Raw genomic sequence first — 24,584 nt, 5'->3', positions numbered from 1 at the left:
AGAAAGGAATAGAAGAAATATTTGAAACAATAATGACTAAGAATTTCCTCAAATTAATGTCAGACCCCCAAGTCACAGATCCAGGAAGTGCAGAGAAGACCAGGCAGGATAAATACCAAAAAACAAAACCAAAAAAACCCCCAAACACCCTACACCTAGACATTTCATTCTCAAACTTCAGAAGATCAAAGATAGAGAAAAACTCCTGCAAGGAGCCAGAGGGGAAACAAACCCGACCTTCTCTATATAGGAGCAAACATAAAAAAATTACACCTGACTTCTCAGAAAGCATGCAATAGAGAAGAGAATGGAGCGAAATATTTAAAGTGTTGAGACTAAAAACCCCATCAACCTCATACCCTTCAAAAGTGAGGAGAAATAGCAACTTTCTCAGGCAAACAGAAACTGAGGGAATTTGTTGCCAGTAGATCTGCCTTGCAAGAAGTGTTAAAAGAAGCTCATGTGAGAGAGGAAAAACGATATAGTTCAGAAAGTAACTCAGCTTTACATAAAGAAAGGAAAAGCACGAGAGGTGGAATAAAGTGAAGGTAAAATAAAAACTTGTATTTTCTTATTGTTAATTGATCTAAAAGATAACCGTTTATTCAAAATAATAATAACAATATATTGTTATATATCTGATATATATATATGCCAGATATAGCATATGTATGTATGCTTATAAATAAGTGAAATGAGGGACAGCTATGATCAAGGAAAACCACAGAAAGGCAGAAAGATAGTAGGATATAAAAATAGGAGCAAAGCATCAGAGGAAGAAATGGAAACCAGTAACAAATAGGGTAGATACGAATCCAACCGTGTCTAGTTACTTTAGATGTTAATCGTCTAAATACACCAGTTAAAAGACAGATTGTCAGAATGGATCAAAAAAAGACTCAACTATATTTTGTATAGAATAAATTAACTTTAAATATAAAGATTAAAAGTAAATGAATGGAGAAAGATATACTATGCTAATCAAAAGAAAGTGAGAGCAGCTACATTATTTTCAGACTGCACAGATTTCAGAGCCAAGGAATGTTATGGGAGGTAAAGAAGGACATTCCAAGGGTGCCTGGGTGGCTCGGTTGGTTAAATGTCTGCCTTTGGCTCAGGTTATGGTCCCAGGGTCTTGGGATTGGGTCCCACATTGGGCTCCCCGCCCAGTAGGGAGTCTGCTTCTCCCCCACCCCTGCTCTCTTGCACACTCTCTGTCTCAAATAAATAAGTAAATATCTTAAAAAATGAAAGAAGGATGTTCCATAATGATAAGGGGGTCAATTCTCCAAGAAGACAAGGTGATCCTTAATGTGTATATGGAGGACAATTGGATGTCAAAATACCTTACAAACTCCAACTTTGGTTCTCCCAGAAATAAATGTAGTGCTGTGACCTCTGCCTGCTTTCCTTTGTTTCATTGCTAAAATTTTCTAGAACCCCAGTGGGATGGAGGGCTTCTATTAGATACAACCCTTACAGGACACATGTGCCTGGGGTTGGTTAGGAACTCCACATGGATTTTTAATATCACACCTTAGGAGTCCCCCTCGAGGGTGGAAACCCAAGGGCAGGGATCACACCATGACTGATTTTCAATCTCTCTTGATCCTATGCCTGGCAGAGAGCCTGGCACAAAGTATACACTCAAGAAATACTTGCTGATGAGAGATGCTTGAGGGAATTAAGGTCTGGGGCAGGCCTCACAGGGACAGAAGATATGGACACCTTTGGATCTCCTTTCTATCAGAAACTGGAGTTGGTGTCTGTCAATTTCACCCTAGCCCTCCTCATTGGGGACTGGTGCAGAATCTCTTGAGGAGGAATGGAACATCCCATCTCCAGGCCGAGTCCCCGGGCAAGGCCCCCAGAACACTTGGAAAGAGTGGCAGAGCTTCCAAGAAGATAAGCAAGCCCCTTGTTTCTGCAGGGGACGTCTGCTGCATCCAGACAATAGAGCTGGGGCCTGGTGAGGGTTCCTTGACATTGGGAGTGCAAGTGGGCACAGGTTCTGGTGCTGACTGCCCCCAGGGAATTGGGGAGAGGGGGGAGCTGAGCCTGGAGCAGCTTGAGATGAAGGAGGAGGAGAGGGCCAACTGGGGCCAGAGAGCTCACTCCCTGCTTGGTGGATCAAGGAGATGTGATTGTAGCTCAGAAAGGCTGCCTTTACACTCCAGCCACACAGACAGTCTCAGTGGCCAAGCTGTGTCAGCTTGGGACCAGTAGGGACAGACCTTTATGGTTTTTCTCCAGCTCTGATGGATCAAGCAGTAGGAGCGGGGAGGTGGATGGAAGACAGAGTAGGTTAGGCCTGAGCTGAGCATCGGCAGACACTTTGAGCTGGATGTGGGGCTGAAGCTTCCATTTAGCCTGGACTGGTCCCTTAGATTCAGAAAGCGAGGCACAATTGCCAAAACAAAATTCGTCAGCACAAGTGACAGTAAAGTGATGGGCTTTCAAGAGGCAAAGACTGGGGAATCATCAGAGCATGTGTGAAGGCAGAGAAGGTTCCAGCTGAGCTAGCAGTGCTGAGGCCTCCTGGCTGCAGGAGGGGCAGTGTGGCGCGAGGAGGGAAGAGCCCAGCGTGAACAGAGGCTGGGCCACCACGGGGAGCCTGCTCAGCAAAAAGGTTCCAGGAAAGACTTTGAAGTCCCTTCCCACTCTGACACCCGTAGAGCTGGCCCAGCAGCCACACGGAACTAGGCGCTCCCTCTCCAGGCAGCCTAATCTATGTTTGGACATCATATTAGAGAATGTTTGCCTTCTGCACCCGGAGCCACACAGAACGAACCCGCTCCCTTTGGACTTTAGGATGTGGGGAGCACAGCCCCTTTGGGTCATCCCTTCTCCAGGAGAACACGGCCCCCGCCCCGTTTTCTCTTCCACCTCTTCGGCAAAGCAGCAGTCTTGGAGAGCCTGTGCTGATTGTGTTCTTTTTAACCTTTATTTTGAGTGTAAAGACGTGAGTGCCACGTCAGAGAGCCAATCATCCCCATCCCTCCGCTGTGGCCCGAGGGAGGAGTAGGAATGTCCCAACTGCAGGCTTGGGATCAGCAAACAGTCCAGACTGTCCTCTCCCCGGATCCATTCAGAGAGCCGCTGGGTCACGTGCCACTCTGTTCTGCAGCGCTGATGCGCTGGGCGGCTGAGGGGGCCATGGGGCTCATGGGAATGTGCAAAAGTGAAGTCCCAGGCCCCGGTGGAGCCAGCCCAGCCTGGGAGTGCGGGCGAGGGCGTGTGCCTGAGGCTGGGCGTCCAGGCCAGGCCACCGGGGGGATGTTGTGGGTTTCCCAGGCTGGACAGCATGGGCAGGGGGCTCACTCCACAGGTGCGCCCTGCCTGCTCCGTGTTACCCAAGTTTGTACGGGGGCCACGCAGGCCCTTCACTCGGCCACGTCAATGGACAGCATGGCCTTGATCGCAGGGAACTTGTTGCAGGAGAAATCCGCGAGCAGCTGCTTGGTGCCACTCCGAGTGGGCAGGATCTCGAAACGTACCCGAGAACGCTCCTTGGGGCGCAGGGTTGGCACACTAGTGGGGAAGGGCATAGGTCAGTGTTGATGAGGGGGTTCCCGGACCTCAGGCTAGGCAGGCCCTCTGTGGCCCTTGAGTCCTGCACTGGTGAGGTGGCTCCCTCTGGCTCCCTCCCTGGATTATGGGGCCCCTCAGCAGGGGAGGGAGGAGTTCCATGATCTCTCACATCTGCTAAGCCCTTGAGGACCAGCTCCAAGCTCTGGTGATCTGGACTTCCCGGGGGGGGGGGGGGGTTCAAGCCTGGCAAACCCCCAAGCCAGGTGCAAATGTGCCTCCCTACCTGTAGGTTCTCCCAGGGGCACCCCTCCCAGCATCCCACACAGGGCCCTAGGCTGGGACTCACTCAATCCTGAGGCTGCCCAGCAGCAGACCGCTGCCCTCCACCATCAGCACGCAGTCTTTCACCGGCTCGTCCAGTGGGTTGGAGAAGAGCATCTGGACATTCACAGGCTTCTGCACCTGGGCCTGGTCCAGCACCTGTGGGGAGGATGGGTTGACAGAGTCAGAGTGCAGCTGCTCATCTCACCTGCCTCTTGCTGAGATCCCACCAGGCTGGGCAGGCCACTTGGTGATGGGAAGGTGTCTGTGCGGGGGGTTCCTGGGAAACTGTTGTCATCCCCATGCTTCGGACAGGACACCAGGCTCAGTGGGAGAGGCGGCACATTGTGGTGGCTGAGAGCACTTTACCTTCCCCCCTGGGCTCCCAGGCCCTCCTGCCTGGTCATCCTGGGAAGGGAAGCTCCACCTCCCAGGACTGCCGAGTTCCACGCGGGCAGCTCAGAGGGCTGGAGACTATTTCATTCTGAACTTAGTGACAGTACTTTCCTTGAGGCTCTTACTCACTGGTCCTGTCTCTTCCCTCCTAGCCTAGATGTGCCCTCCCCGGGAGGCCTGACCCTGCTCAGACCTTCACCCCTGCTCAGAGCTTCACGCTCCTGTCCAGAGGACAAGGCATTGGGCCCCCACTTTAATTCAGGCCACTCTCCTCTGATGACACCCCAGTCTATCAATGTCTGTCGATACCTCAGGGGCCCAAGGATTCCCTGTGTGCTACGTGTGGTCTAGACAGGGCTCCTGCACCCCACCTGCACCCCTCTGACTCTGGTCAGAGACCGGAGAAAAGCCACCTGGACTCTTTGCTGTCAAAAAGAAAGCTGTGCTTTTGCCAAGCAATAGTGACTGAGCAGACACATCACCTCTCCTGGCCGGGCATCTGCTAACGAGGGCTCACTGTCCCTCCCTGCCTTGCATGGGAGGAACTAAATGAGATCATGAATGTAGAAGAAAACGTCTGAGAAATAGGTCTGGAAACGGTGTGGCTGCTGGCTTTCTTTTGTCCTTCTTTGGAGGATCATCTGTTGTTAGCATGGTTTTTCTTTTCTTGCCCCTCATCCACACAGCAACCCATTTGACAGCAATAAAGCTTTAGATAAATGCAACAATCAAGGCCTCTCTGGTTCTGGAGCCTTTGCTCTTTGCATCCTGGGATGTCTACCAATACTTTGTGCAAACCTGAAGCATTGAGACCATGATCTCTTTGGTAATTATTCCCATGGAACTCATGTACAGGTGTGACAGGATGTGAAGCATGCAGCATAATTTTATGCCACTGGGATACAACAAGGCTTCGGTAATAATGCTGTATTTTTCACATTGATATTCAATTTGAGATTTTTGTGGATTTGTTCTTTCATTATTGCTGCTCACCGCCCTGGCCCATTGACCCAAATCTGTATATGCACCCAAAAGAGAGGGTAAGAGCCACCAGAAATCTGTGTCTGATTATCAGTGGTTCACGGGCCAACATGAAGGACATCACCCTATGGAACAAAGTTCAGATTTCATGGTCTGATTCTACAGTGTAACATCCTCAATGCCTGCTGCCAATCAGTGCCAGATAAGGTCATGGGATTTCACCTGAATTATTATCTTCTCATACAGATTACCCTCATGAGTTTTGAAATCTGTGCCCACTCTGAGTGAGCTACACATTGATTCTTTCAATCAAGACAAGACTGCGTTGATGCTCTCAAGGCTGAAGGTGACATTGGGTTAGAAGGAGATTCACACAAAGATGTCCAAAAGAAGAAGGATCAGATGCCTTCTTTAGAGGTGGGGAGAAGGGCAGAAGGTGAGGGAGAGAGAATCTTACGCAGATTCCACACCCAATGTGGAGCCGGATCTCACAACCCTGAGATCATGACCTGACCTGAAATCAAGAGTCAGATGCTGAACTGACTGAGCCACCCAGGTGCCCTCAGATGCCTTTTTAAAAGATTAAGCAAGAAAGTTCTTGGTGGCACCTTTTCAGCCTGTTTATATTCTGATCTTCTTTTTAAAGATATAGGCTTTTTAGAGACAAAGCTGACTTGATATGGAAATCCAAAAGGTGTAGAGCAAGTGTTGAATAAAAGATAAAGCTATAGGAATGTTTGAGGATAAAGGAATGTCATAGGGAAAAACTACCCTCACTTAAACACTGATCATTGTAACACGGAATGTCTTCATAACTGAACTGGCTGCTACTCAGCATCACCTCCCAGTCTCACGCAGGAAGCAGATCTCCGCTGCCCATCACGTCTGCAGGGAGGAGGTGCGGGTCTAGGAAATGTCTTGGGAGGCAGGAAGAGGCTTCAGCACACAGAGGACAAGCACTGAGTGACAATGAAGATTCTTGTGAGAGGGACAGATGCGTGCCTGGAGCCCAGTGCTCTCAGCTTACCAATTCTGATTAGCTTCTATGATATCATACGGACAATGCCCAGAACAGGGGCGGCACCTCCCCTGGTGGAGCTGACAGTCCGACAGAAGACCAAACAAGTGCACAAAAAAGGTATAAGTTCAGGGCACCTGGGTAGCTCAGGGGTTGAGCATCTGCCTTTGGCTCAGGGTGTGATCCCAGGGTCCTGGGATCAAGTTCAGCATCAGGCTCCCCACAGGGAGCCTGCTTCTCCCTCTGCCTGTGTCTCTGTGTCTCTCTCTGTGTCCCTCACAAATAAACAAAATCTTAAAAAATAAAAATAAAAAAGGTATAAGTTCAACCAGAGCAAATGTCACAAAATGAGAGGACACAGGCTCTCCAGGGCGTATAGCTGGAGACCCTGCCTCATTTGGATGGGCAGGGAGGGGGCGCACCAGGAAAGGCTTCTCTGAGGACATGGCACCTGCACGGAAAGTATTCTGTTAGCCCCGTAACAGAGTTGGAACACCTGACACACAGAGATCAAGGTTTACTCAGTGTGGCTGTTGATACATGATGGGGCCTGGATACAAGGTCAGGTCCAAGGGCTGAACTGCTGCCCCTCTCTGCTCGTCCTCAAACTGCCTGTCCACTCACTGGCTCCCCCTCTGAGGTAGGGGACCGATTCCCATTCTGGAGCCCAGTCCAGACCCACCAGAAGAGCAGAAGAGCTCAGGAACAGGCAAGTGGCTCGGGAGTGGGCACCCCTTGGTCCCTGTCCTCTGAGGTCAGGAATCCTGGAGGCTAGGGTGCAGATTAGGGAAGGCTGGCACTGGGGCAGCCACAATCATCTGGCCCCTCTAGAAGCTCAGAATGCTGCTGGCACTGCGACAGGACAGAAAGGGCCAGTGTCGTCTAGGCAGCCAGGGCAGACAGTAGGTACAGGAGATGTGGGTGGACCTGACCTGTGACCTGTGAGGCTCTCTGTGGGACCCCATTGGAAGAGCCATCTCCTCTGCCATCCATCTGGCCATCCTTGCCTGCCAGCACCTCATCCCTCAGATCTGTGCTGTCTGGTTCTACTGTCTTCCACCATGGGCTAGGGGGAGGGTGCCAGCTAGGTTGGACAGGAAGAGACAGGCTTGGAGTCAGTACAAGGACGGGCCCTAGTGCTGAGAAAGGGACAGAGTGGTCCCCGGTGTTTCACTACACCGGCAAGCCCCCTTCCCCCAACCTGGGCTCCTGGGAAGGACCCTGGGAGCCAATCAGAGCCAGAAGCAAGCCCTAAAAGCAGAGACCGAGGCCCCTCATCCTCAACCACCATGAAGATGCTGTTGCTGGCTGAGGACACACCCAGACACCTGGAAATGGTCCTGGGCTGGGAATCCCAGGACCTGAGGTCCAGCCCTGGCTCTGGCAGTGATGGCAGTTCCCTTTTCTTCTCTGGGCCTCGGTTCACTCATGTGTGAAGAGGTGGGGTATGGAGCATGAAAGTGGGCTCCTAAGAGTCCATGATTCTGTAACTCTGGCATCTTGAATGTGGAGAGATGCAAGGGAGTGGGCCTAATTCTGAAATGCTCCACAGACATGGCCAGGGGCTGGGTTGTAGGCTCCTTGTGGGCAGGACCCACCCCTTGTGACTCCTTGTGATTCCTGAGCCTGGCGGAACCCAGACCATAGCAGGTGCTCAGAGCTGACTGGGTGAGTGAGCCGAGGAGTCTCTCCAGCTGCTTCTCAGCTGACACCCCCCAGTGTATCTGGAGCCAGAACCAAAGGAGCCTGTGGGGAAATGTGCCTGTTTGTCATAAGGAGCAAGGACACTGGTGTGAGTGGGAATCTTGCCAATCCATTGGCAAAGGCTGGACCTGAGCTATGCCCAATACCCTGCCCCCTCAGCAGGGAAGGAGCTTCCTTGTGGTTTGGGGGTGCTAGCAGGGCTGGGATGGCTGGGAAGGCACCCCTTCACCCTTATTTACCTCCAGGGTCAGGCTGGGGTTGTCCAGAATGATGTCCCTTTCTACCAACACCTCTGCCTCCTCAGAGACCTGGCACACAGCTGTAGTCCGGATCATGTTATCTGCCTTCAGGTACTTCTCATATTGAGCATATGTGATCTTCACGGGATGCTGTATTTCTGGAAGGAGAAGCCAGGGAGGGCAGAGTGAGAGGGAATGGGGTTGACTTCTGGACCTTCAGAATTGATGCCAAACCAAGGTGGCGGGAGCTGGCCAGGAATGTCTGCAGCCAGAGCTTGACTGAACCCTCCCTGCTGGGCTCTGTGGGAAACGTGCCCCCGTTCTGTGCAGCCTCAAGAGCAGGGCCCAGGGAGGCACCAGGACACTGACTGGCTGGGTAGCTTCCTAGGAAACTGGGCTGGTAGGGACTGAAGCTTCCTCCCATCCTGGAAAATGTCAGAGGGCAGGAAAGAATACAAATGCTAACTGATTGCTTAACGATGACAACACAGTAATAACTGGGAAGGGAAGCCAGGGATTAGCTCAATACGAGCTCAGGATCCTCCCAGACCCACTAATGGCCTGGGATTCTGTTGTGGCAGCACCCTGAACCACTTGCCCACCTCTGGTCTCCCCTGCTTCCCAGTCACCCCCACAACCAGGCAGACATGGCTTCAGAAGCATACCACCCCCCAACATCTTACTCCCCTTCTTCCCTGTCACTTCAAAATTTTTCCCATGGCTCCTTGCTGCCTCGGAAATAAAGTTCAGACTGCTCAGTCTGGCCCCGCATCACTGAAGCTAACTCAGCTCTCCCTCGAAAGTGCCCTTGGTGTTTCTCATTGGTCCTTGGACAACATGGGCACATTGTCACCTCCGTGCTTGGACACACATGGTTCCCTCAGGTGGCAATTCCTTCCCAGCTTCTGTCTCTTTACCTGGCTCCTCCCAAGACTCAGGGGCCCTCTCCCTCCTCTGTGGTCCAGGTCACTCCCACCTCTCTCTCAGTGGTCATGCTGGGTGGCCTGGGTGCCCTGATACCCACAGGGTCATATGCTCTTTGAGGAGGAAGGTGCCTCTGCTGTTTGCACTGGGGGAATTTGCCTGGCCTGCCCTGAATGGGCAGATGAATGTGCGGAATGGGTTGGCTTTTTGTTTTTGTTTGTTTTAATCATTACCCTCATGTGAACTATTTTTGATGTGCAAAAAAAGCTCTCCCCTTGGGCTTTGAAGGTAGCTAGCAGCCTGACGGTTGCTTCTGGTGTGGGGATGATTTCGGCTAAAATTCCGCCAGAAGATAGACTTAGCTAGGGATGCTGCCTTCTGACGGGTATAAAACATCTGTTTCCCTAAAGACAGAGCTCTTTCAAGACGGGCTGTATAATTAATCAGTTTTTATTTAGGTGAAGCCAATAGCCACCCCACCCTTGTTAATCTGCTTTGTAAGGCCCAACTTTTCATAACAGCTTGGAGGATTTTGCCAATGTGGACACACCTGCGTGCTAATCCTCCCAGAGCACCAGCCTTTTTCTGCTCCACCTGGCTCCCTCCCTGTCTGTGCTACCTGTCTGCCTTGAGTCTCTGTTCCTCCCAAATTCTCAGGCCTCCGAGAAAAGCCATCTCTGCCCTTGGGAATCAGGAGACTCCCCACCTGGCAGCTATGCGGGGAGGAACACAAGACAAGGGTTTAAGACCCTGCTGTATATTGCCACCTTTCCAGGGTCAAACCTGGAAGTGAAAAGTGATTCACTGTGGGATGGGGGGTGGGGAGCCCTGGGGTGAGGGCAGGTGGTGGGGAGTGACAGAGATAGAATCTAGTAGATGGGGAGTGGGCCTGGATGTAGCATTAGGAGATCCCAGTCTTGCCACTTACTAGCTATGACACTCAATCTGTTACGCAAGTCATGATCTCTCCAAGCCTCAGTTTCTGCCTCTGTAAAAGGTGATTCTAAAATCTGTCCTTTTTAGAAGGCTAAATGAGAGAGGATCTAAGGCAGCTCTCTGCGGGCTGAGCGAAGTGGTACATACTTCGGTGTGGCTAACTGCCAAAGGCTCCCTCCTTCCTCTCCCCAGGATGTCGAAGGATTTTGGTTGGCACCAAACTGATTTGCACTGTTCCCCATGACTTGCAAACCTTCAAAACCCAAGCCTTAACCACAGCGACCATGTGTTGTTCCTGTGTAAGCTGAATCCGTTCCAACAGGAACTCTCCAACCCCAAAAGAACCTCGGCCACCTCGGATGCGCGGCCTCCCCACACACCACAGGATGAGTTACCTTCATTGGGATCCAGGGATATTGTGACAGAGTCCTTCCACACCTCGTGTACCAGTGTGCCATTGTAGACGATGGTCCAGGCCGTCATGTTCACGGTCACTGTCTTCATGTCGCTTGTCAGGTTTTTGAGTATCAGAGCCATGTTGACTTCTTTGCCCACTTCCAGTATGCCAGTGACCTTGAACTTCCCAGAAATGCTGGGTTCCCTTTCATCTTCTGCCAAGTGTCTTGCAGACGTTGCACCAAATGATGCACGGGGTTTAAGTTTCCCCAAAGCCTTTTCAAACACTTGCCTCTCCTGGCTGGAACCTGTGTGGTGGGAAAAGAGGGAACCATCTCAGGGAGGGGGCGGCAGCCCGGATGAAGGACAGTGCTCTACCTGGAAAGGCAGCCTGGGACTAACTGGCTCTGCAGCCACGCAACGATTCTGATCCAAGCAAGTGTCCACGCTCTCTGAGTCTCTCCATTTCATCCTCCTTAACAAGAGGCTCACAGACCAGCCAGTCTGTGCGCTTTCCCAGTCAGCTCTGCATTTCCAATGAGCTGTAGGGAAGGCTTTATCAGCACCTGCACAAAATTACCATATGGCCTGATATTTGTCTCAGGCTAATTAGGTTAGGTTTCTTCCTTTTCTGTTTTATTGATTGATTGATTGATAAAAGTTTCCTTGTAAGAACAGATACTTTAAAAATAAGTAACAAAAATTGAGTTAGAAAAAAGATTAGAATGCGTTCATTCTAAAAAGGTTATGATTTAGAATTGGCTTCACTAAAAAATTTTTTTTCAAAACACTTTACTATGTTATTCTGCTTCGTTTTTAAGGTGCTTTGAAGTCACATAGTGGCACTTCTGCCCTCGTCAAGGAAGAACTTCCCATGGTTGGTTCGGTTCCATGTTAGGACTAATTTAATTTGTCGAGAGACTTCAGGTTTTAAAAACACAAAGGACAGATTTTCTGATGGTGGCTCAGCTTGTGAGTGCTGCTGAACGTGATGGTATAAATAGCTCCCGGAGAATGGCCGTCGTGTACCCTCAAAGTCATGGCTTTTGGGCATTAAGGCAGGTAACCACTTCTAAGCCTCTGGGCTGCACAGTTCACATAAGGCTCCCTGTCGTGACCTGAAGGCAGATCCACTAATAAGAAGGTGTGTTGACTTTCCAGAAATAAGGGCAAACATATGCAAAGAGTTACCATGTTTTTAACTGCAGACCATACTTAGAGCCCCCATCTTCCCCAACCAACTTGAAAGTTTTAAGACACCAGAGGACTTATCATAAGCACTTTACTACGAAGCGAGGTCTTTCCCATAAGTTATATGTAACAACTGGCTGAGACCTCGGAGGCCAACTCATCCAAGCCCATCATGTTAGAAGTAAGGTCCTAAGGATGAGAAGCAACCTGTCCAAGTAACTGGTCTAATCTTGGGCTTAGAGGTAGAGGAGGGGGTGGCCAGTCCCCAGGCATCTACAGCCATAATCCAAGCATCCCCCCAAACCTCATATTGAAAAGGAGACAGGCAGCCAGATTACCCAAGCTGATGGCTCCTGGTGGGCTGGGTTCTTTGTGGTGCCTTCCCATCCTCCAGCAGAGTTCTAAGTCCACACCCAGGGCTGATGTTTGTGCCGGGAGCTGAGCCTCCTGTGCCCAGGACCTCAAAGCAGGTGTGTTTGCACAATGAGGCTCAGAGCCCAGATACCTATATAGGTCACCTGATAGGCTTACTCAGGACCAAGCTTCCTGCTACTGTTTTCTCCCTTGGTGTTGTCATTGTGTAAATGCTTGGCAACCCATTTTATAAGCTTTTCTTCCCTGGGGCCCTCAGAGACAAGCTGGCATCATTAGGTAAGGAGAACTGGGTAACAGGGTGATCGGCTCTGCTGTCACGCAGAGAGGCTGGGGCATTGCCAAGAATCCTGCGGGGAATCACCCCAACCTGCCCATGGCTTGGCCCCCCTCCATTGCTTAGAAGGTCTGGCTGGGACAGTCAGAGCCCCTTAAGGAGCAGAAGCAAGGTATGACAGTAAGAGAAGGAACCCATAGGACCTATATCCAAGTAGGCAGTGCACTTCCAAAGGCACCTTGGGAGGTCATTATTCCAGTGAAGCCGCGGATGTCCAAGTAGATACACTTCACCACAATTTAATAATAAGTCCTCCCCAGGTGCCAGGCACTGCACTTGGCACTTTCTGGAACTGACCTCCAGCCCTCAGTTATTTGTCCCCTGACCCCTATACTAGTTTCTCCATCATGACAGTGTTGAAAATACTTCTCCTATATCTGTGAGCTCAGCCCAGGGGGTGGGGGGCAGGGGCCCCATCTGCCATGCCCCTCATTGCCTCCCCAGAGCCGAGCATGGAGCAGGCCCTGGGGTGGGTCTTAGGATGTGTTTTTGAGAGACACAGGCTGTCCAACCCTTCCCATGGGAGGGCTTTCAGAGGCAAACTGGGGACCACACCAAGGCCACCAATCTTATTACCCTAGGCCCATGCCTCTAAATGTCCCCAAATATCACACCCAGAGGGGTCATCCACTTGGACTTGGAGTCAGACCCCATCTCCTGAGCTCTTTCTCCAGCTCTCCTCTGCTGTGAACTGTCGCTGATGCTAACAGCCAGCAGTAGTGAGAGTGTTGGGGGTTCACTTGAGGGTGTGCTTGGGGTGACTTTAGGAGCACATGGCTCCTGACCCCTCAGAACCTGTGCTCTTTGAGGATCAGCCCAAGCATCTGTTTCCAAATAGACTAGAAAAAGAAATGTGACCCCTTACAGAGTGACTGGCCTGCTAGAGCCAGCGTTCATTTACTTTGGGCTATTTCTGCAAATGAACGTCACCTTTGCATGTGTAACTCTGTCACTCTGGAGAATTCCCAGCAACAAAGGCTGTTGACTCCCAAAGCAGCTTCCAGACTAGAGTAACTACTGTAATTTGCCAAGCGTCAGCTCTGTAGAAGCGAGCCTTCCCGCTGACTCAGGTGGGTGCTTCGGGCTTCTTGGGGGGCCTCTGATGCATGCCTAGCATGGACCCACATCTTCAGGGTCTTTGTCCATGTCTTTGTTCACATGGTGTTTCCTGCCTGTATTTCCTGGAGGCTAGGGGGACAGGCTGACTGAGAAATTTCTCCTAAAGCCCTGGGCAGCCTCTCCTGGGGGCGATGTTTCTTCCTGTGATGTCCCATCACAGGGCTGTCACCCCAGTTGTAGGAAAGGGACACAGCTGGGGAAGAGCTGGGTTGACAGCTGCTGTGCCCTGCAGCAGAAGTCCATGGGCGCTGGATCTGCCTGTGACGGTACTGTCCCCAGTGGAACTCCTCTGTCCCCGAGGAGCCGGGTGTTAGGTGCCAGGGAGCACTCCCACCATTAGGCAGAACGGGCTGAGGACACCGGGGAGGATGAGCGGCTCTCCCTTCTCCACCCGCACAGCGTCTTCCCCCGGTCAAGGCCGGGGTGGCACAGCCCCACCAGTGCGCCTCCTACCTTCTGGATGCTTGTACTTCTCCGTGATGTCCATGCGAGAGTTGCTGCCCACCGCCTTGGTGCTGATGTACCTGCCAATGCTGTGAGCGTCCGAGGCGTTCTGCTTCTGCGTGCTGTTGTAGACGTCATAGATCCAGGTGATGCGGTCGGCGTTCACCTCCGCGAAGACGAAGGGCATGTCAAAGTCCAGGTTCACATCTCCCTCCCGGACAGCGGCGACCGAAGCGGGGCCGCACTGGAACACCCCTGGTGGTGAGGAGCAGAGACCTCGTGCATGCCACGGCTGGGCCCACGTGCCACAGCCCACCCCAGGACCTGTTCCCCGGGAGCCACCCACAGCGGCACCACTCCCCTGCCTCTCCCCGCCAACACTCCCTCGGCCCCCCACCTGCCGGCCCCACTCATTCAGCACTCAGCACCGACGCCCCTGGTCCTGTTATCTGCTGCAGTGGCACCCCACTCAGAGTGCTCTCCTGCAGAGCCTGGCCCCGTCCTGCCCTCCGTGGGCACATTGTGGATGGTGACCTGCCGCCCTTGCACTGTCTCCTTTCTATCTCTTGTGCTCAGGGCTGCCTCTTACCTACCCGTGCAAATCATCCTTCCCAACTCCTCACTCCCTATTTCTAAAAGAATTCCCTAAACCCAGGTCACAGGAGACTTGCTCCTCTGAGCTCACAAGCCCTGCCTATCACCTTCCTCTGCTAGCCCTTGGCATGGATAGATCAGCTTAATAGATAGTTGTAGATATACAACTATAATAGATAATAGTTGTAGATAGATATGTTAATGCAAAAATAGATATATAACATAGAGTTTCATTCACAAAGTCCCCAAGTGAAAAAAAGCAAGGTGCAGCAGAATAAAAAGAAGGGGGTTATTCTATTTGTGTTTACAAGACAAATAAAAAAGACACATTTAGGGTGCCTGGGTGGCTCAGTTGGTTAAGCGTCTGACTCTTGATTTCAGCTCAGGTCATGATCTCCGGGTCATGAAATTGAGCCTCATGTCAGGCTCCGTGCTGAGGATGGAACCCACTTAAGATTCTCTCTCCTTCTCCCTCTCCCCTGCCTCCTCACTCTAAAAAATTTTTAAAAGACACATACATGTACTTTTATATGCTTGGAGCAGTGACTTTCAAATTTTTTTTTTTTTACCATAATTTCTAGATCATGGCACATAGATGGTTCTGAGACAGAAGTTTTACAGGACAATACTTGTTCTTCCTGTGTCCAATGCACCCTGATATTTTTCTTTTCCTCTCTTCCCACCTTTTTATGACATCCTACTTTACTTCTTTCTTTTGTTTTTAAAAGATTTTATTTTAATTTTTTTTTAGCATTTATTTATTTATTTATTTATTTATTTATTTATTTATTTGAGACACACAGAGAGAGGCAGAGACACAGGCAGAGACACAGGCAGAGGGAGAAGCAGGCTCCAATGCATGGAGCCTGATGTGGGACTCGATCCCGGGACTCCAGGATCACGCCTTGGGCCGAAGGCAGGCGCTAAATCACTGAGCCACCTAGGGATCCCCCTAAAAGATTTTATTTTTAAGTAATTTCTACACCGAGTGTGGGGCTCAAACTCACACCCCCAAGATCAAAAGTTGCATGCTTTACCAAATGAGCCAGCCAGGCACCCCCATTCTACTTCATTTCTTAAAATGATAGTCATAACCCACTAACTTGATTTTATAACCATTAAAGGGTCATAGTGAAAAGTGTGAAATCCACAGGCCTGGAAAATATCTGGAAGGTTACTCCCCACCCCAAATCCAGTAATGCTCATTGCTTCTTGTTGAGGCTGGGATAGGGGATGGGGGATATGACTTAGTTTTTATTATAAATCCTTTTAGAATGGTTTGAATTTTTTTTAACCATGTGCACATATTACTTTTATAATTAATTTTTTTTAAAAAAGTAAGCTCCATGCCCAGGGTGGAGCCCAACGTGGTGCTTGAACTCACAACATTGAGATCATGACCTGAGATGAAATCAAAAGTCAGATGCTGGATCACCTGGGTGGCTCAGTGGTTGAGCATCTGCCTTTGGCTCAGGTGGTGATTCTAGAGTCCTGGGATCAGGTCCTGCATTGGGCTCCCCACAGGAAGCCTGCTTCTTCCTCTGCCTATGTCTCAGTCTCTCTCTCTGTGTCTCTTGTAAATAAATAAATAAAATCTTAAAAAATAAAAAGTCAGATGCTTAATTGATGGAACCACTCTGATGCCCCATAATTTTTTTTTTTTTTAAGTTTGAACGAACAATTTGAAAAGAAGGTGGCAAACAAGACCAGCCCTGGAGGGGGCGCTTTTCAAGAAAGAAAAGAAAAATTCTGGGAGAGTCTGAGACCCAAGCTCTGAGAGACCAGAAGTGGGAGCAGAAGCCCTGCGCACAAGGACAGGGATGAGGCCAGACTACATGAAGGAGAGCTTGGCTTGGCAGAGGGACACCGTGGATGGGACAGAGGTGCTGGAGCCTTCGATCATGGAGACGTCCAGCTGAATTGGGGAATTGAGGCTAAATCCCTGGGCAATGGAGACCAGAAGCTTTCTGTGCTAGGAGACACAGGCTACTAGAGGCAGTGTGGGGAAATCTCTGTTGGCAGAGTGTGGTTTCTTTCCCTTGTTGCCAGGCACGTGCCAGGGCCTCCACAGCAGTGACAACAGTCTTGTGGGCGCAGGTCAGGGAAGCCACTCATTTAAATAGCAGCCGGCGCCAAGCAAAATTAGGTTGGGAAATCTACTCTGAAAATATTTTTGTTTTAATTCCATCATGTCTCCCAGAGATGGCGAGCCCTCAGTGGCTTTCCTATGTTGCTGTCCACTGTCATGGACAGAGAAGGGGGTGGTCAGCAGGGCCAGTAGAGGGTTACCTTGGCTCCTCTCCTGGGGCGTGGCATCCAGAACCTGCCATCCATTGTACGAGGGGCCCAGGTCAGTCCGCACAAACCAGGCTTCATTCCAGACGTGGAAATTCCTGCAGACAGAATCACAGACTGCAGAGCTTGCCCAAGGCCACACAGAAGGAGGGAGCAAAATACCACATCTCCAGCCCAACAATGTAGCGTCCAGTACCCATTGAACGAGTTTACTCTGCACCAGCTACTAGGCTTAACCTTGCTGAGCACTCTCTCATGAGTCCTCATGGCACTATGAAACAGGTACTATTTTTATGCCAATCTCAGAAAAGGAGAAACTGAGGCTCAAAGGTTAAGCAGCTTATGATGGCAGAGTCAAAGTTTGGACCCAGTTATATGCCTACCCCCCAAATCTGCATCCTTGACCACCACATTCTACTGCCTTCCTGAGGAGCAGAATGGCTCCAGGTTAGAGCCAGCAACCAAGCAGGCAAACCCACACCGCTTTCTCTTGCATGTCCTACTGGGGCACATGTCTGTATCTCATGTTGGCCGAGGATGGATGAGGCTGCAGCAAGAGTGACAGCTCTGCAGAAGAGCCATGTGCTTCCAGGCTGAGGTCTAGATTGAAGAATGACATATGCTAACCCTAGAATGTTCTTCATTGTTAGGATCCCTTCGTCTCCCAATCTGTATTCTCAGTCACGTCTCCAGGGATAACCTCTTAGCTAAAGTGTTAGTCATTCCACCTCATGGTTCTGCCCTCTTGGGTCTGGTTCTCTTCTCCACACCCAATGCAACTGCATTAGCAGTGGCTCTGGCAGCTTTGATCCGATTAGAAGATGCTATAAGTGTGACATGAATCCAAGTTCTATACAACTTGAAAACAATTTTTTTTTTTTAGTATTCATGAGGTGGGGAAGTTAGTTCAAAGCAGAGTACCAACTTGGAAACCATAAAGAAAACGACTGAAAATTTTGGCTAGGTAAAAATATTAAACTTGCATATACAAACCAGCCAACCAACCAAACTGTAGCTCTGTTTCCTGTGTGTTAGAGTAAGCTCATAACAGATGGTCCCTTCTGCAGATAACAATCAACTCCAAGAGAAAAACAAAACAAAACAAAAACCAAAAAAACAAAGTAATTACTCAAGAGTGAACAAAACAGGAGGATTTTGGAAAGGAGACAAAACTTGGAGAAAGGAGCCATCATGGGGCAAATTGCACTTTCAGTGGCTGGGCCCTAAGGATAGGTCACAGTTGGGGTAAAGTGCTGGGCAATAAAAACTGTAACAGACATTCCACATTTTCCTGACCTGAGGAGCCAAGAAACAGCCCAGGTCAACCAGGACCACTAGACAGTGAAGAGGAAGCTCTGGAAAGGAAGGAGTCAGGGAAAGAAAATCCCAGATTTGTACATAAACTGCACCCAAGCCTCTGAGCAACTCTGACCCATGCATGTATGTGGCAGACAACGATCAGTCTGACTGAAGATAAAAGAAGTGAGCTGAGATTTGAGTTGTTGCTGGTCACACGTGAGACAGAGGTCACAGTCTAAGGTCCACCTTAGGCAGGCTGCTAAAATGACCTAACAGCATCCTGACATACCCAATGCCTAGGATACGGTCCCAGATGACTCAACATACAAAGAACCAGAAAAACGTGATCTATCTTTCAAGGGAAAAGACAATCAACAGAGTAACCTTAAAATAGTACAGATGCTGGAATGATTGAACCAAGACTTTAAAGCAGCTATTGTAACCATGCTCAGTGAAATAAAGGAAAATATGGCAATAGCAAGTGAAAAGAGAGGAACTCTTAGTAGAGCAAGAGAAGGGCAGCCCAGGTGGCTCAGCGGTTTAGCGCCGCCTTTAGCCTAGGGCGTGATCCTGGAGACCCGGGATCGGGTCCCACGTCAGGCTCCCTTGCATGGAGCCTGCTTCTCCCTCTGCCTGTGTCTCTGCCTCCCTCTCTCTGTGTCTCTCATGAATAAGTAAATAAAATCTTAAAAAAAAAAAAAAAAAAAGTAGAGCAAGAGAAAAGATGAAAAAAAAGAGGAAATTTTCAACTGGAAAAAAAGACCACTATCTTAAATGAAATAATTCAGTGGATGGGCTTAGAATGGAGAGGACGGTGGAAAAAATCTGTAAACTTGAAGATAGATCAGTAGAAATTGCTGGAGCTGAACAAGAAAGAAAAAATGATTGAAAAAAAATCAATAAAATAGGAAAGACATATACAACATATATATAGACAGAGATTTACTGTAATTAATAGTATAAAGTACTTACAAATCAGTAAGAAAAACACAAAAGAACAAGTGAAACACACCAATAAAGGACGATGAGCAGGCAATTTTTATAAAAAATACAAGGGATCACTGAATGTATGAAAATAGTTTTAATCTCACTGCTGTGAAAAGAAAATTAAAGTGACAAAGAGATACCATTACACCCATAAGATGACAAAGATGAAAGCCCAGGATGATACACATAATTGTGTGATAGTCATTTCTAAGTGTGAGAAAACAAGCATGGTCAAAGGCCACTAGTGGGAGTTTAAATTGGTGTGATATTTATGGAGGGCCATTTGGCAACGAGTATGAAAAACCTTTAAAAATCTACATATCCACTGAGCCAGTAATTCCACTTCTAGGAATTTCTTCTGTAAAATAATTTACATGAGTGCACACAGGTGTACATGGAAAGATGTTCACTGTAGTATTGTTTGTAACAGCAAAAACAATGGAGGAAAAATCCACCAATAGGAAAATTGTCAGGCAAGTTATGGCACATCCATGCAACAGAGTTTCCAAAGCTGTCCAAAAGAATGAGCAAAATCAATCTAGCACTCACAGGGAAAGATGTCTAAAAGATAGCAAGTAAGAAATAATGCAGGGTCTCTGATTTTAACCACCAAACTATAGTGTCACTCTAAATTTTTATTTATTGGCATAGAAAGATACAAAAATCATTTTTTTTGAAAGATACAAAAAATTATAAAACAGACTGTTTAAGTTTATCCTGTTTGACTATTTAAAACTCATTACACATACATCCAATGTGTGTGACTATAAACAGAACGAAATGTCTGGGAGGATCTATCTCAAAATGTTATTAGTGTTTTTCTTTGGATAGCTATATTATTAATGACTCTCCTTATATATTTGTTGTTATTATTTTTAAATATTTATCTGAGAGAGAGTGAATAAGTGAGTCGGGAGAGGGGCAGAGGGAGAGACTCTTCAAGTAGACTCCCTGCTGAGCATGGAGCCTGCTCATGATCCCATCACCCTGAGATCACAACCCAAGCTGAAACCAAGAGTTGGAGGCTTAACTGACTGTGCCACCCAGGCGCCCCTACTTTTTATTATTTTATAATCAGGAAAAATTTGTTTTCATTTTGCATGTTTGGAAGAGGGTCCCCATAGGGCCAGATAGGATCTATGTGCATGAGGGGTTTGTATACTTTACAGCAATTGGAGGAGTTATAAGTGCCCATGAGTACTTCTGGGGTGCAACATGACCCTGGTAATCCTTCAGGAAACAAGGAGAGATACAAAAAGTCAGCTTCAAAACAAGGCAGAAGGGGATAAGGCCCTAAGAGGTGAACAGATGATTAAGAAAGGTATCAACCAACTATATGAGTGGAGAAAAAGAATACTCTTTTCACTACTGCGATGAAACACAGATCATCACAATTTTTCTGGAAGCCATAAGCCTTTAAAATGTTCATTCTCTTTAACCCAGGACATACCATTTCTAGGAATCTTTCTTATAAGACTAATCACAGATGTGTTCAAGACTTACATGTAAGAATGCCCATTACTGCGTTATGTGTAACAGGGAAAAGAAGGGAAATAAGTAACCTGGGGAATAGGGAATGGTAATAGCAACAGCAGGAAAAGAAATAATGGTTCAACCATATAAGGGAATATGATGCATTTAAAATCTTATTTTTGATGATTATTTAATGACATAGGGAAAATGCTTATAATATGACGTTTCAGTATAAACACGCAATTTAAAATTGCAAAGTTGATTTCCAGATGTGGGAAAAAGTAGGGTATACCTGTTATATACTCTGCCTTGTATCCATGCCTTATAAAATGTATAATCTCAATTCCATAGACGACAGAAACTGATAGAGAAAAGATTGGCTGGAAAACTATCAAATATTAAAAGTATGTGAACAATAGGATTTCAGATGACTTTTACTTCTTTATCCTGAAATTTCCTATAATTGTGTGTGTGGGGAAAAGTCATCATAAAAAAATTATTACTAATGGGGGTGCCTGCGCAGCTCATTCGGTTAAGCATCGGACTCTTGATTTCAGGGTTGTGAGATGGAGCACGGTGTCAGGCTCCGTGCTGGGCATGGAGCCTGCTTAAAACCTCTCTCCCTCGCCCTTTGCTCCTCCCCACAAACCCCCACTGGTGTGCTCTCTCTCTCTCTTAAAAAAAAAAAAAAATTATCCCTGGGAAGACCGACAAAAATATCTTTTTGAATGGGCCTTCAAGATCAGTGAGAAATCACCACCAGGAGAAAGCAGGTGGTGTGAGTAATGATCAAGGTACAAGACAGGGATGAGAAAACAGTAAAAAACACCCAAGTTTCACGTTCATCTAGTCCCAGACAGAGAACCCCAGGGCAAGGGTGGGTTGGTAGCAAAAACAAAAACAAAAAGTAGCTGTGTTTTAATACTTATTTGCAAGGTGGGAATTTATGACAGAGCAGATAACAGATACATCCTGGTCCCTCCCTTCTTTGGAAGCCAGCACTTTACTGGCAGCTATTTGGGATGCAGATGCCTTTCAAATGCCCAAGGGTGCACCATGGAAATTCTGCTTTGTTTCTAATTGGATGACATGCTCTGTCTCACCTCCCACTGGGGCTCTGTTTCAGTCTGGAGGGGTTTCAGGAAGAGGAGCTCAAGAAAAGGACACACTGTAGGTCTCAGAACTACTCGAGATATCTACTAACAGGTGTGGCTTCCCCTCTCTCCCTCCACCTAAATCAATTCTAATGTGATCTTGAAAGTTGATAAACCACAGCCCTAGAGACAGCATCTGAGTTATGCTTACCTTTGAAATCGCGGGGTCAGGAGACCCTGTCTAGCAAGTGACCTCCCAACTCCTACCCCTTCTACTGGTAAATAGCAGTCCAGCTACTACTCTCGCCACAAAAGCCTTTCCCTGACGTATTGGAAGAGTACCAACCATATGTCTGTGCTACCTCTGAATTTTGCACACGATTCAGTTATTTGATGTTTTCTACTCCATAATTATCTGTCTTCTCATGCAGCTGTGAGCTCCTCAGGCATAGTTCCTACATCTCCCCCCTCTTGGTACCAGGTGCCAGTGGCAGGGTCCTGGGGCAGAGTACATACTTAATCATGTTTTCTGGAGCTTGAGCCACTCTTAGAGTCTTGGATTCCTTGCTGCAGGTCTGAGCCAGGTACATTGGGGTGGCTAAGTATGAGTGGAGTCTGGTAGCCATGGAGAGATTGCATCAGGAGCCAGGAGCTCGGGCTCAGGTGTGGTTGCCCACAGCTCTTCCCCAGAATTAGTCAACTCCACCTCCCTGTGATGGGGCAGGGCAACCTCCACGTGCCTGCCATCTTGGAGCTATAGAGCTATATAAAGTCTACAAGTAGAGTCAGGTCTGTGACTCTGGAAATTGGGGAATCAAGTCAAACAAATTAAGAAAACAAGCCAGAAATGGCAAGTATTACCTTGGTCCTACTGTTCCAAATCATTTGCTTACTGCTCAGTGACTGAACAAGGAAGGCCCTCGAGTCCTCCTTTACAGTGGCTCAGAAAAAGAGTTGTGTAAAAGAAGCATTCCAAACTAAGCCCCCCACCCCCTCCCCAAAGCAGCCTGATTCTCAAGAAGCAAATACTCCAGGGGCTTGGACCTCCTAAGCCAAATCACTGGTATGAGCTGGATGGCTAAGAAGAGGGGCATCTGCGTGGCTCAGTGGTTGAGCATCTTCCTTTTGGCTCAGGTCATGATCCTGGGGTCCTGGGATTGAGTCCCATATTGGGCTTCCCACGGGGAGCCTGCCTCTCTCTATGTCTCTCATGAATAAATAAATAAAATGTTAAAACAAAAAAATAATAGTTAAGAAGAACATGTACCCCAGTAGAAGCAGTGAATGTGATTTAAAGAAAGAAGATCTAGAAGAAATTGCTGAGGTCCCTTGATCTAGCCCTTCTTTGGACAGATGGGAAACTGAGGCACATAAAGGCTCATTTTCTCATTCATGAAATCAGCAGGTCCCTCCCCGAGATCCTTCCAGTCCTAAGGTTTTCTGATTTGGGAGAGTACCATCTGTGGGAATCTGTGTTCCACCCCTAGCTTGGACACAAATTCGCAGTTTGACTTCAGGCAAGTCATTTCCCCCTGCTGAGCCCGTGAGGTACTGCTTAGCCTTGACAGAGAAGTACCATCTGCTGCCCAGGCATGAACCAAAAAGCCTCGCTCCGCCATCTGCATGGGTTTGGACGGCACCCAACCTCACCATAGCTCTGGTTGGTATCCAGCCAACCAGGAAAATCTCAAGGTAAGCAATGTTCTATTGCTCAAGGTAACATCAATCAGAAATAATAACAACATTCTCTGGCATCTCTCTGGTGCTTTATAGTTTACAAAGCTGCCTGGGTTCAAATCCCAACTCCACCATTTGCTAGTTGAGTGCCCTTGGGTGAGTGACTCTGTGTCTCAGTTGCCTCAATTGTAAAATGGGGTGATGATAATAGTGCCTACCTCATCATTTCTGACGAGTAAGTACCAGGATAGTGCCTGGTACACAACAGTTGCTCAGCAAACTATGCACTACTGCTATTATCAACAACTTTCTGATGCTTAACCTCACTTGATCCTTACTTTCTATTACTTTAGGCAAATTGGGCAAGGTTCTAAACGCTTTCAACATGTGCAACACAGAGAGATTCACATCGAAGTGTTTCTGTCCAAACCCAAATTGTCCTTATAATAAGGGCTAGGAAAGTCATGCCAGGCAGAGAATGACTCGTGGTTTATCTCCCCCTTGGTGGAATCTATGCAGAAGGAACCATATAGGTCCCTTGGGAAAGGTAGCTCTCATACAAAAGGGAAGATGAGAATAAAAAAAAATTGAAGCCAGTAAGAGCAAGAATGTAGTGGGGCTGGAACCAGGACTCAGGACTCCCTGTCCTCAGGTTCTCCACCTGCAGCTGGTAGGCAGTGGGTTGGGTAGGGACTGCTGGTTGCCACTGCTTTCTGAGAGGTCTCAGAAAGTCTGGTGGGGGGTGAGAGGGTAAGAAATGAGGAGACCTCTAGCAATAATCAGAGCTTTGGGGCCTGACACCCTCCAATGAGGCCAAAAAATGACAGTGGAGACGCCCTGGAATGTCTCCACGGGCCCATACTTGTCCCTACATGATTATTTTTGGAATGAATTATAAAGCTAATGTGGGGTGGTAGTGTGAACCAGTAACCAAGAGGTCTGGGTCGTAATTCCAAATTCAGTTTAAAAGCCCCACATTTCTGTTCCCAGGGAGCCTTCCTCCATGACTCCTTCCCCAAGCTCCCACGGGGCTTACTGCCTGATGCACTTCCCTGGCATACCACACACTGTCCCACGACGCACTAAACAGCTTTGACTAATGGCTTCCCATTCCCTGTCTTCTAACAGACCCAGAATGTTTTCAGTAAAGGATGGAGTCTCCAGCTTTCTGGTCCCTCTCTGGATCCTGGCAAGGAGGATAATCCCAGAGGTGTTACGCCCCAAGGGACCTCCCCTCCCAAATGATGTTGGATCAA

The 24,584-nt window shown here is 48.3% G+C and overlaps 1 protein-coding gene across 1 annotated transcript in view; it reads right to left on the bottom strand.

Annotated features, from left to right (window-relative positions):
* Window positions 1-2,922: 2,922 nt before the first annotated feature.
* TGM3 (transglutaminase 3) overlaps window positions 2,923-24,584 on the bottom strand; it is a 40,020-nt gene continuing 18,358 nt past the window's right edge. Inside the window, exons 8-13 of the mRNA XM_041733131.1 lie at window positions 16,793-16,896; window positions 13,919-14,164; window positions 10,446-10,754; window positions 8,191-8,348; window positions 3,878-4,011; window positions 2,923-3,531 (exon numbers count right to left, since the gene is read on the bottom strand). Of these exons, the coding sequence (XP_041589065.1) occupies window positions 3,384-3,531; window positions 3,878-4,011; window positions 8,191-8,348; window positions 10,446-10,754; window positions 13,919-14,164; window positions 16,793-16,896 (1,099 nt within the window). The 3' untranslated portion in view covers window positions 2,923-3,383. The remainder of the gene's footprint in view (window positions 3,532-3,877; window positions 4,012-8,190; window positions 8,349-10,445; window positions 10,755-13,918; window positions 14,165-16,792; window positions 16,897-24,584) is intronic.

Source organism: Vulpes lagopus, chromosome 18 (assembly GCF_018345385.1).
Source record: "Vulpes lagopus strain Blue_001 chromosome 18, ASM1834538v1, whole genome shotgun sequence".
NCBI classification, from domain to species: domain Eukaryota; kingdom Metazoa; phylum Chordata; class Mammalia; order Carnivora; family Canidae; genus Vulpes; species Vulpes lagopus.
Note: the sequence above shows the minus strand (reverse complement) of the source record. Positions and strands in the feature narration are given on the sequence as shown.